The 13,309-nt window shown below is 38.6% G+C and overlaps 1 protein-coding gene across 1 annotated transcript; it reads right to left on the minus strand.

The window, feature by feature from the left end:
* Positions 1 to 6,793: 6,793 nt before the first annotated feature.
* On the minus strand, positions 6,794 to 8,320 carry LOC100675338 (olfactory receptor 8A1-like). The gene has a single exon (XM_003422591.3). It carries the CDS (start codon positions 7,721 to 7,723, stop codon positions 6,794 to 6,796), a length of 930 nt encoding a protein of 309 aa, XP_003422639.1. The 5' UTR covers positions 7,724 to 8,320.
* Between the last annotated feature and the right edge of the window lie 4,989 nt (positions 8,321 to 13,309).

Raw genomic sequence — 13,309 nt, forward strand, 5'->3', positions numbered from 1 at the left:
TTTGAGTTAGAATTTTGTTCTACGTTTTTCTCTAGCTCTGTCTGGGACCCTCTATTGTGATCTCTGTAAGAGAAGTCAGTGATGGTAGGTGGGCACCATCTCATTGCACTGGACTCAGTCTGGTGGAGGCTGTGGTAGATGTGGTCCATTAGTTCTTTGGGCTAATCTTACCTTGTATCTTTAGTTTTCTTTATTCTTCCTTGCTCCCGGAGCGGTGAGACCAGTAGAGTATCCTAGGTCGCTGCTCACAAGCTTTTAAGAACCCAGACACTACTCACCAAAGTAGAATGTAGAACATATTTTTTATAAATTGTGCTATGCCAATTGAGGTAGCTATTCCCCGAGATCATGGTCCCCAGAGTCCTCAACGCAGCAATTTTGTCCCTCAGGGACTTTGGATGTGTCTGTGGAGCTTCCATGACCTTGCCTTGTATAGGTTGTGCTAGCTTCCCCAGTATTAGGTACCATCTTACGCTTCACGAAAGTTTTCCTTTACCTTTTTTTTTTTTTATTGTTTATTATGTGTTTTTGTATCTCCACCCTTTCCCTCCCTCGTAACCATCAAAGAGTATTTCTCTTTGTATGTAAACCTTCTCATGAGTATTTACAGTAGTGGTCTCATACAATATTTGTCCTTTTGTGATTGACTTATTTCATTCAGCATAATGCCTTGCAGATTTATCCTCGTTCTGAAATGCTTCACAGATTCATCGTTGTTCTTTATCGTTCTGTGATACTCCATTGTGTGTACGTACCACAGTTTGTTTATCCATTGTTGTGTTGATGGGCATCTAGGTTTCCATCTTTTTGTTACTGCGAACAATGCTGCAGTGAACATGGGTGTGCATATGTCTATTTGTGTGATGACTCTTACTTCTCTAGGACATATTCCTAGGAGTGGGATTGCTGGATCATATGGAATTTCTATTTGTAGCTTTCTTTTTTTAAGGAAGTGCCATATCATTTTCCAAAATGGTTGTATCATTTTGCATTCCTGCCACTACGGTGATTTTTTAATTAAAAGTAATAAATTTCTGAAACACTGCATTAAAAAAAGCAGTACACAGATTGGAACTGGAAGTTGACTCACTGTGTAGGGAGAGAATAATTGGACCAATTTTCCCAGACTCTTCCTTGGGGATTCCCCTGTCCTTTTCCCTTGAGTCTTTTTCATAATATCCGCCTGCCAGATTACAGACCTATGAGAGTTTCTGCTTCTCCTCATGACTGGACAAACGACCATAAACTTGCAGCACTGTGACACATCTTGAGACAAGGTCAGGAGGTTCCTGACAAAAGGGAAATAAATGTGGTGTGTTTCTAGAGAACATGACTTATGGGGTGTTGTTTAATCATTGCCATCTTGTGGTGTCCCACAGGGGTTACCTTGCCCCAGCTCCTTCAGCAGAGACATCCTTTAACTTCACTACCCAGGATCGCAGTTGGATTGTTCTGCCTCACTAAAACCAGACTGAGAAAGGATTCCCTTTTTTTATTTATTGTTTTAAAACATAGATATATATTTCTGTACAATTCAGAGAGTCCAGTTACATCAACCATCACCAATTATCCATTGCTAACTTTTTGTCCCCATAAACAAAAACTCAATGCTACCCAAACAATGATTTCCCCTTTTCCCTGTCTCTCCTGGCAACCACTATTAAACTCTGATCTCTGTACATTTGCCTACTCTAGGTATTTTGTACTAGTGAGATAATACAATATTTGTCTTTATTGTGATTGACTTATTTCATTCAGAATAAGTTTTTCAAGGTTCATCCATGTGGTGCCATGCATCAGAACTTCATTTCTCTTTATGGCTGCATAACATTCCATTGTGTGTATACACCATGTTTTGTTTACCTGTTGATAGACATTTGGGTTGTTTCCACATTTTGGCTACTGTGGATAGTGCTGCAATGAGCACTGGTGTACAGGCTTCTATTTGTGTTACTGCTTTCAAGTCTCTTTGGTATATAGCTACAAGTGGAACTGCTTAGTCTTATGATAGCTTCTATCATGTTTAACTTTTTGAGGAAAAACGTACCATTTTTAACAGTGGCTATAACATTTTTCATTCTCACCAGCCAGTGGCATCACTAGAAGTGTGTGAGGGGTACAGATCTCACCCTGTGCCATTGTCAGAAGAGTGACACCAAAATGACCCCAGGTTCAGTGTTGTCAGTGGGCAGGCAGGTGCCAAAGGGGAGGGACCTGGAAGTGAGTGGCTCACCAGGGTTGGTGTCATTAGTAGCCCAGTGCAGTTACTCATCACAACCCTCTCGCTGCCAGTCAGGAGGGGAGCTTGTACACCTTGTCCAATGAGAAAGGGGAGGAACTGTGAGGATTCACAGGGGGTAGGGCTGGGAGGAGTGTGTCTGTGTGGCCTCAGGCTCTTATAGGTGACAGGATGGGACAGAGTGGGCTGCTCTACTCACCGGGGGGGTGAGGAGGACTTTACCCACCACCCTGCCCACCAGGCTGGTGAGAACATGAGTTACTGCACAGGGTGACACCAACCCTTTTAATGCCACTGCCACTAGCAATGGGTAAGTGTTCTTATTTGTCCACATGCTTGCTAACGTTGGTTATTTTGTGTTTTTTTTTTATCTTAGTCATCCTAGTGGAAGTGAAGTAGTATCTCACTGTGGTTTTGATTTGCATTTCTCTAAAGAGCTAGGGGGAAGCACTGGTGGCATAGTAGTTAAAAGCTACAGTTGCTAACCAAGAATTTGGCAGTTCAAATCCACCAGGCACTCCTTGGAAACTCTGTGGGGCATTTCTACTCTGTGCTGTAGGGTCACTATGAGTCAGAATCAACTTGATGGCACTGGGTTTGGTTTTTGGTTTAACAGCTAATGTTCAAACCAAACCGATTGCCATCAAGTCAATTCGTGGCACAATGGTTAAGCCTTTAGTGGCTAACCTAAAGGCCAGCAATTTGAATCACCAGCCGCTCCTTGAAAACCCTATGGGGCAGTTCTACTCTGTCCTATGGGGTTGCAGTGAGTTGGAATCCACTTGATGGCAATGGGTTTAGTTTGGTTTTGGTAATAGCTAATGATGTTGAGCATTGTTTCATGTGCTTGTTGATGAAATGTCTATTCAGGTCGTTTGCTCATTTTTTGATTGGGTTGTTTGTCTTTTCCTTGTTAAGTTGCTGTTGTTGTTGTTAGGTGCTGCTGAGTCAGTTCTGACTCATAGTGACTCTATATACAACAATTTGAAACACTGCCTGGTTCTGCGCCATCCTCACACTCGTGATCATTATGCTTGAGCCCAGTGTTGTAACCACTGTGTCAATCCATCTAGTTGAGAGTCTTCCTCTTTTTCAATGACCATCTACTTTACCAAGCATGATGTCTTTCTCCAGGAACTGATCCCCCCGATAACATGTCCAGAGTATGTGAGAGAAAGTCTTGCCATCTTTGTTTCTAAGGAGCATATACACATACACCGCTACGGTAAGACAAACTGACAGACTCATAGGGGTATATGTAATATAGATGTGCGTATATATATTTTGAAAAATGTATATTGGTATTGATATGTATTTCAATATAAATAAACTGTGTTTTAGATCTTGTACCTTTTTTACACAGCACTGTATCTCTAAGGTTTATCAATGTTGCTATGTCAATAACTACCTCATTGCTTCACAGTCTTCATGATGTGCCTCCATATTTTATCTGTCTTTTTACTCTCTAGATGATGAACAACTTTAGCACACAAATATTGCTACAGTGAACATGTTTGTACATGGCCCTTTATGTCCTGAGAGGGAATTACTTTGGGATACATATCCTATCCTAGAACTGCTAGATCCTAGGAATACATACACTACATTTCCCTAACTAATGTTATATTACTATCCATAATGGCCTCAAGTGCATGAAGGTTTTGCATTCTTACATCTCCACTAGATCTAGTTTTTGCCAGTCTGGTAGGTATGCTTCTCTGACCAGTAATGCATTTGGACATCTCTTCATAAGTTTGGTAGCATTTTGGATTTTCTCTTATACATATTGCCTGTTCTTATGTGTTGTCATTTTTTCTGTTGAGTTTTTTTAATGTTGATTTTCAGGATTTACTTGTATATTGTGGTTATTAATCACTTGTCAGTTTTAGACTCGACAAATATCTTCTCCCATTCTATTACCTTTCTATTACTCTTGTCCCTGGTGATCCTTAGTTGAGTAAGATTTCTTAGTTAGCTGTGATGTAATCAAATTCACCCAAATTTTTTGTTTTATGAGTTTCAATTTTGAAGGTTTTATTAAAAACAGAACCATTTTTCACCTTACGTAATAAAGACATTTTATTCTTCTGTAAAAATTTACAGTCTTGAAAACTATGGAGTAGTTTGACTCTGCCCTATAGAGTCACTATGAGTCAGAATTGATGGCAACATGTTCGGGTTTACTTTTTTTTAAGGAGTTTGTTGATGGTAGATTTCTCAGTTCTAGGAGAGAACATGTAGGAGAAAATGGATATGGTGGTCATTTTGAAATGGCTCCATTCTGCACTCCTTTCAGGGTGGCTGAAAATTCCAGAGGTCTTTTGCAGCTAGAATTCTGAGTGTGAATTAGTTTTTACTAATTAAATGCACTCATGTGAGCTTTGGGAGGTGGAAGTGAGGTGGCAACCATCCTTCAGCTGCAATTGCTGTTGATGAGCAAGGCTAGGGAGGCCCATCTCTCTAGAATGTTGGTCTAAGTTTCTGTTGTTTGTTTACCAGTTTTATGGATCTCACAGTCATTTTTCATGGTGGCAGTAGTGACAGCAGCTGTAGGAGTTTTCTGATCTCTAGGTCATATCTATTCTGGTGTCTCTTTGGACTTAATAGTCCAGTAGGGCTCCCTAACTCCTGCTTATCCAATTACTAAAAAATGAACAAATAAACTGAGAATATAATCTTCAGTATGAAATCCCTTTCTACTTGAGAAATCTATTGTTATTTCTCTTTACCATTTCTGACTGATATAAATACAGAAAAAAAATTATAACATATTGCCTTTGAGTGATTCCAACTCATAGCACCTCTATAGGACAGAGTAGAACAGCCCCATAGTGTTTCCAAGGAGTGGCTCGTAGATTTGAACTGCCAACCTTTTGGTTGGCAGTCAAGCTCTTAACCACTGCATCACCAGGACTCCATAGTGCCTAAGATACTTAAAAATAACAAATACTGATACAATATGGTTTCTAAAGAAATAATAACAGTTAAAAGAATTTCTACATATCTTTTGTAGTGCATGGCCACTGATGCTTTAACATGAATCTCTGATATTGTCCCAGGCAAAAGTAGGATGACAGTATGCCACTGAGTCAGGTTGGCAGGAGATGCAGATCAATCAGTTATTTAGGGAGTAAAAAAGGCTGCAGCAGTGCCTAATATCTCCTTGGTCATCTGGAATGAATGGAGAGATAGAACAAATAGGGGAAGTTATTTTCAAAAGATGATTGAAATTGGAAAATTTTAATTAGGGTAAAGTATAGGCTGTACAAACAAATTATCAGCCAAGAGAAAGGGAATAATGAGTTGTGTGTTTGAATTCTCGTGTTGCAAGTTTACCAGCTATGTAAGCCTGAGAAATTACTCAACCTCTCTAAATCAAAGTTTTCTCATTTGAGAAAATGAGAAAATTAAATAAAACACTTAGAAGACTTCCTAGGATTCATAAAGTATTTGATGCTATGATATTAATGGTGGTAAAAGCAATTGAATTAAGGGACCATTTAGTAGATCTCGGGTATGAATAAGTAGAGAGTAGAAGAAAATGAGAGAGAAAGAAAAGAAGGGAGAAACCTAGTTGAGGAAGATGTTGTGTGTAATTTCTTGGTGACTTTCAATTTCAATCTGTTTGTGTTATGTACACCAAAAGGTAAATTATGAGAATTGGTTTGGGTAATATGTTCTCTACAGAGGAAATTAAATCAAACGCCTCTCTTAAAGTCATTGATGAAAGTTTTAGATTTTTTTTATATTATAATACAGATAGGTAATGTTTATCAGAGGGCCAAAGAGAGAAAACTGATGCGAGGTGTAAAACATAGACTTGAAATCAGCAAGGCTGAAACAGAGTCAAACGTGAAATACATGAAAGTAAAAAGAGAAAAGAAAAGATGAGTGGATGCACTTAATCAGTCGTGTTGAGAAATATTTGTTCTCTATCAATGTGTGTGTAAATCTTTACAGGACTTTCCGCCTAAATTTATATCTCAGTTTTCAACTCGAGAGAGAACAATGACATTTGCAACCAAACATCTTCTTCTTCGTGCTTTCTACATGGTGGCCTTCACCTCCTTGTTCTTTAGACTGTAAATTTGGTGTTTAGCATGGAGATCGCTGTGATGTAGAACACAGAGGCCACGTTCTCCTGAGCCAGTGAATTGACCTTGACCTTGGATGTACATGAATGCAGCAGATCCATAGAACAATTTCATTGCCACAGGTGGTAATATTTTCTCTATAGAAGGTAATAAACAATGAATGACTCTCAAACACAATGCTTAAAGTTTAAAATTTATGTTAAATTACAATTAAGTTAATAAATGTTTAACAAAGGGCTCCAGCTAGAGAGAATAGATTGCATGTAAAAGAAAATATGAACCTGAAAACAGCTGGTTGCAAATAGTAAGTCATGAGAGAGGGTCAGAAGGAAGAGAGGAGAATGAGAGAAGACATTCACCAACCATGTGGAGGACTGGTATTCCTCTTCCATGGCTGCTCTTTCCTCTGGTGTTTTTAACAACTTACTTTTAAAATTGAGAAAGAATAATAACATCTGCATTAACACAGTTTTCTTCTTAGTGTTTTCTGTATGGCATCTTTCACCTCCTTGTTCCTCAGACTATAAATTAGAGGGTTCAACATGGGGATCACTGTGGTGTAGAACACAGAGGCCACATTCTCCTGGGCCAAGGAACTGGCTCTGGAAGGTGTTAGATACATGAATGTAGTAGATCCATAGAAGATTCCCACTGCTGTGAAGTGGGAGCTGAAGGTGCTGAAGGCTTTGGACCTGCCCTCTGTGCTTCTGATGTGGAGGATGTTGAAGAGGATGAAGGCATAAGAGACAAGGACTGTTGAACTGGTAACTATGATGTCAAATCCAGCCAAAAAGAAAACTGTCAGCTCAATGTCATAGGTGCTAGAGCAAGAGAGTTTCATGAGAGGGAGGATGCCACAGAAGTAATCACTGATGAGGCTCTCACAATAGGACAGTTTTAACATGAGGCCAGTCTCTATCATTGAGCCAATGAGCCCTATGATGTAGACTGCAGCCGCTAGCAGGGAGCAGATTCGATCCGACATAATGATATTATAAAGCAAAGGGGTGCAGATGGCAACATAGCGGTCGTAGGCCATCACTGTCAACATGTAACACTCGGCAATGACAAAAACAAGGAAAAAGTAGAGCTGTGACATGCACCCCGCATAAGATATGCTGTTCTTCTCTGACACAAAGTTCACCAGCATTTTAGGAGTAATGACAGAGGAGTAGCACATATCAACAAATGACAAATTGCTGAGGAAGTAGTATATGGGGGTATGAAGCTGGGAATTCAGACAAATGAGCGTGATCATGCCCAGGTTCCCCACCATGGTGACCATGTAGATCCCTAGAAAGAGGAAGAAGAGAAGGAGCTGGAGCTCTGGCCGATTTGTTAATCCTCCTAGAATGAATTCTGTCACAGTAGAGTGATTCTCTGCAGCCATTCTCCCGTGGTTGGAAGCCTGTGGAGCTGGGACAGATAAGCCTCATGAAAGGCTGTAATTCTCCTTGATGATGCCAGTTCTAAGCATTTGTCTCAAGCTTAGAGTTCCTGGGCTGTTTCTGTGATTGTTGTACAAATTCAGATAACACTGTATTGGCCAATTAAACATTTTTCATGTGTACAATTCAGTGAGAATTATTACATAAACTGTGTTGTGCATCAATCACCAGTATCTATTACCAAATTTCTCATCACCACAAACAGAAACTCAATGTGTTCTAAATAATGCTTCAGCTTTTCCATCTGTCTTCTGTCTCTGGTTACCACTACTAAACTCTGATCTCTAGATATTTGCTTATCTTATTAGTGAGCTCATTCAATATTTGTTGTTTTGTGATTGTCTTATATCACTCAGCCTAATGTTTTCCAGGTTCATCCATGTTGTGGCATGGATCGGAAGAGTTAATATTGTCAAGATGTCAATATTACCTAATACCATACACAAATTCAACACAATAACCATTAAAATTCCAATAGCCTTCTTTCCATAAAAGGAAAAGCCAATCCTGAAATATATACAGAATAGCAAAGGGTCTCAAATGGCCAAAGCAATCCTGGAAAAGAAGTATAGAATAGGAGGACTCACATTTCCTGATCTCAAAACATAGTACAGGCAATACCGAGGTTATGAACGAGATCTGTTCATAAGTATGTTTTAAGTCGAATGTGCAGGTAAATTGGACAGGTGCATGTAATTTTTATTTAGCGTTACTTTAGTGCAAGAAAAGGCTTGAAGATTTTCCAATGATTTAAAAGCTGCATTGCAGCAAGGGAAGGTGACTGTGATGAAGAATTTGTTGCAAGTAGGGTTGGGTTCAATCACTTCAAAGTGAGGGCAAATTTACATAACATTAAAGGGCAAGTATGAGTTGTCTGTAAGTTGGATAGTGGTAACCCGGGACTCCCCGTATAAAGCTACAGTAATCCAAACAGTGTGGCGCTTGTATATGATAGACCTATAGACCAATGGATTGGAATCAAGAAGCCAGAGATAAGCATACACATCTGTGGTCAGTTAATATTGGACAAGAGTGTCAAATCCAACAAATGGGGAAAGAATAGTAACTTTAATAAACGGTGCTGGGACAAGTGAATTTCCACGTGCAAAAGAATGAAAGTAGATCCATATATCAAACCATATAAAAAAACTAACTCAAAATGGATTAAAGACCTAAATGTATTACCTAAAACCACAAAACACTTAGAAGAAAATATAGGGGTAATTCTCCCAGACCTAGTCTTCAACAATGGATTCTTAGATATGACACCAAACTCCCAAGGAACAAAAGGCAAAATAGATAATTGGGATCTCATCAAAATGATAAACTTCTAGACTCCTCGTTGATGTATCTTCCCCTCACTCCTGCTGTTTGCTGGGAAGAAGACCAGCACCTGAGCAGTTCAAAGATCAAGAAGATTAGAGGAAAAGGGGCCAGGATCTTGAAGTTTTACCACTCTGTTTTCCAAATATCCTAGACCAGTGGTTTTCAAAGCATAGTCATTAGACTAGCAGAATTGACATCACCTGGGGCTTATTAGAAATGCCATCTCTCAGGCCTTGCTGCTGACCTACTGAATCAAAAATCCTGGGGGTGGGGCCCAAGCTCAACAAACTCTATAGATGATGTTGTTGCAGTCTAATGTTTGATAGCCTTTGCTCTAGAAGAGAGAAGTAGTAAAGTTCACATTTTGAAGCTGGAGATGTGTTTTGCTGTGGAAATGAGATTTCCCTGTCATTTATGCCATTTCCAAATATTCACTGAATATGAGCATTTGAATACCTATCTCAAATCTATGCAGTGTCAGGGTAACATGGCAGTTGCTCCTGTATCACTGATTGGCAAGTCAATTGCTGCATCTGAAAAATGAAGGAATTAAATAATTTCAATTCCTAAGGTGGTTGTAAAAATAACATGGGTTTATGCATATTTAGAATTTTTTTTTTCAAATATTCAGAATGTATAAAAGTATGAGTTGTCATTATGGGGCTGAAATTTGTACTTAGCTTTTCTTGGGGTTTGAAGGCCTAAGACAGTGGTTCTCCACATTGACTGAAGTATTTAATAAGTATTGATGTCTGGGTCCTACGCACAGAAGTTCTGATTGAATTAATTGATGTGTGGTACAGCCTGGGTATTGCCACATAGTGGTGTCCATAGTAAGTGCTCAATCATTATTTATTACATTATCATTATTATAACATTAAGATTGTAATATCAAAACCATGGCACAATTATCTCCCTGGTGGTGAAGTTCTCAAATAAGAGACATGTTCTCTAGGAAGCATGGACTATTATTGCTATCTACAGATATTCCTGTCTCTGAGGTGTATTTCTTAATATAAAAACTTAAATTCTCACTATTTTAATTGCTTCTTCATATTTATTGCTAACCTGTGTGGAATGCTTTATAATTTATACATTTCTTTCAAAAGCCAATCTCACTAACTCCTCCTAAAACTCTTGGGTGGGGGAGAACTGTATTTAGACAGAATTTTAATTCCCATTTTCATACCGAGAAAACTGAAGTCCTTGACATGAAATGACTTGTACTTGAACCTCAGACTTAAACCTGTTCTCCTGATCATGAATTTCTTGCCTTGCCTCTAACTGGTAGCTTTACTCTGAGACAAAGTAGTGGTTGAACATGCCTTTTACTTGATCTCTTAGCATGAGCATGATATATGAAAAGAGAGGGATATTATATTCTTTTTTTAATGCTTTAGGAAACCAAAGCTCTAAAAGTTAAATAAGTTACCCAAGGTCATACAACCAGTAAGAGGTAGAACTGGTCTAAATCCAGGACTTCTGAACATCAGTTTGTTTTGTCTCCAGTGGAGTAAGCTATTTTGCTATAGATATCATTGTGTAGCACTTTTTTTATTATTTACTAAATTTATTGACTTTTTGGAGGTGGGCAGAGGAGGGATCTTATTGCTAATTTCTGATGCATTTTTTAATTGCAAAGGAAGTATAGGTATACTATAGAAAATTAGAAATACAAATAAGCCAAAACTACTTATTTGTAAAAAAAAAAAGCAGTATATTCCCACTACCGAGAGACTAACATTAGTAATAAATATCCTTCTAGATTTTTCTATGTGTATACGTACACATACATTAAAAAAAAAAAAAAACAGTAACCTGGTTTTTCTGTGTAACACTTTAAAAATCCATAGCCTCAGTTGATTTCTCTAACAATAATTCCAGTACTAACTATATTTCCTCGTCTTACATGCAAGCAAGTCTTTTAATCCTTAGGATTGGTGCAAAGACAAGAACATGTCATTGCATTATAAGTTTTATGTGTTAAATTATTGGCAGTGAGGTATTTAACATCATAATAACTAGTAAGATTTTTGAATATTATTTCCATTTATTTCAATGGAGAAAGAGGTCTGTGGGTACTGTAAATGGATAACATTCTCTGTTGCTGTCTGAAAGTTTGGTGGTTTATGTCCATCCTGAGGCATACTGGAAGAAAGACTTGGTGAACTGTTTCTGAAAAATCAGCCATTCAAAGCTCTCTGGTGCACAGTTGTTCTCTGATACACATAGCTTCACCATGAGTCAGAAGCAAATCGATGGCAATTGGTTTTACTACAAAGGAGAACACACTTTTCTTCCAGAAACAATAAATTTTAAAAAAGCTTACATATCCCCTTGTACCCAACCTGAGTCTCCTGAAACAATAAGAAACATAGAAAATCCACTTTGAATCTACCATTACCAGAAGTCAAGATGCTTTACAAAGCAGTGCAGAGTAAACACAGCTCACTCAGGGCAGAGCAGACATAAATGCTATTCCACAGAAAAATTTAGTTTTACCAGGCCATCAGATGCTCAGGATTGCTGCTGCTAAGAACACAGCACACAGAAAAAAGTAGTTAGAGATGAAGGGAAGCATGTTTGTAAACAGGCTGCATTAGAAACAGGAGATGAATGAGGGAAAGATTAGTCCCAAGGACTAATGGACCACAGCTACCACAGCCTCCACCAGACTGAGTCCAGCACAACTAAATGGTGCCCAGCTACTACCACCAATTGCTCTGACAGGGATCACAACAGAGGGTCTCAGATAGAGCTGAGAAAAATGCAGAACAAAATTCTAACTCACAAAGAAAGACCAGATTACTGGCCTGACATAGACTGGAGAAACCCTGACAGTATGGCCCCTGGACATGCATTTAGCTTCATAATGAAGTTACTCCTGAGGTTCACCCTGCAGCCAAAGATTAGACAGGCCCATAAAACAAAACAGGACTAAATGGGCACATCCGCCCAGGGACAAAGATGAGAAAGCAGGAGGGACAGGAAACTGGTAATACGGCAGAAACCAGGGTTGAGAAGGGAGAATGTTGACATGTCGTCGGGTTGATAACCGGAGTCACAGAACAATATGTGCCCTAATTGTTTAAGGAGAAGCTAGTTTGTTCTGTAAACCTTTATCTAAAGCACAATAAACAAACAAACAGGAGTTCATGGAAATTATTTTTCTCATACAATTATTTTAGAACTTCACTTAAATACCTCAAATGACAAAAAATGGAACACAGTCTCCTGGAGCTTCTAGGGAAATCCTTGGTTTCGGTCACCAGGAAATATCAGAAAATGAGAGAATAATACATACATATTTACGTACATACATAGTCCTATACTTACTCAAAGCAGCAGATACAATCTTGAAAAATGGGTCACCGAGACTGGGAGTCTTGGGATCTTTTTACATACATACAGGCAGAACCTCTCCTGGGAGGTAGTCTCTCCAGAGACTGGTTTCCTCACTATGGGAGCAATTAGAATCTTGATTTATACCTGCGTTGGGAATCGTGTTTTTGTTTTTCAGGTGTGACAATTTTCCTTTCAGTTGGGAGAGTTATTTTGCAGGTTGGGAAACTTAGCATCTAATAGCAGTAGTGTAGTATTTTACCACCAACAGCCCCATCAGCATCACCACCGCCACACAGCAGTTATTACCAACAACATTGCCATCAGTGATGACCACCACCATTATCAGTTACTACTATATTGTCATCAGTTATTCATCATTAGGTACAATCAACTAGATTTGAAATGTTTATTCTACAGTGTTTTTCAAACAAATTCAAAGATCTTACTAAAACAAGCTGTATAGTTTCAACAAAATAATGTTAACTTTGTGAGGAATGTTACATTTCTCACCCCATGCTTCACCTGTAGACTGACAGGGTTGATTGACAGACGGTTGAAAAGCTTAAAAATGTAGGCTCTTGAGAAGTCTTCACTCATATATTTTGTTTCATAAAGGGAATGTGTTCAAAAGAAATTTTCCTGTTCAATAATATATTCAGTAACATATTACTGATAAAATATTGCCAATGAAGATTTTTAAATTAAACTTATTTTGAGATAGTTGTAGATTCACATGCAGTCGTAAGAAATAATACAGAGGTTCCACGTGCCCTTTACACAATATCTCCAGATGGTAACATCTTGCAAGGCTATAGTGCAATATCACAGCCAAGATACTGACATCGATGCAATTCATT

Source organism: Loxodonta africana, chromosome 15 (genome assembly GCF_030014295.1).
Source record: "Loxodonta africana isolate mLoxAfr1 chromosome 15, mLoxAfr1.hap2, whole genome shotgun sequence".
Classification (NCBI taxonomy): Eukaryota; Metazoa; Chordata; class Mammalia; order Proboscidea; family Elephantidae; genus Loxodonta; species Loxodonta africana.

What these genes read in the sequence shown, in the direction of transcription:
- LOC100675338 (XM_003422591.3), bottom strand. Translation starts at nt 7,723, where the DNA reads ATGGCTGCAGAGAATCACTCTACTGTGACAGAATTCATTCTAGGAGGA.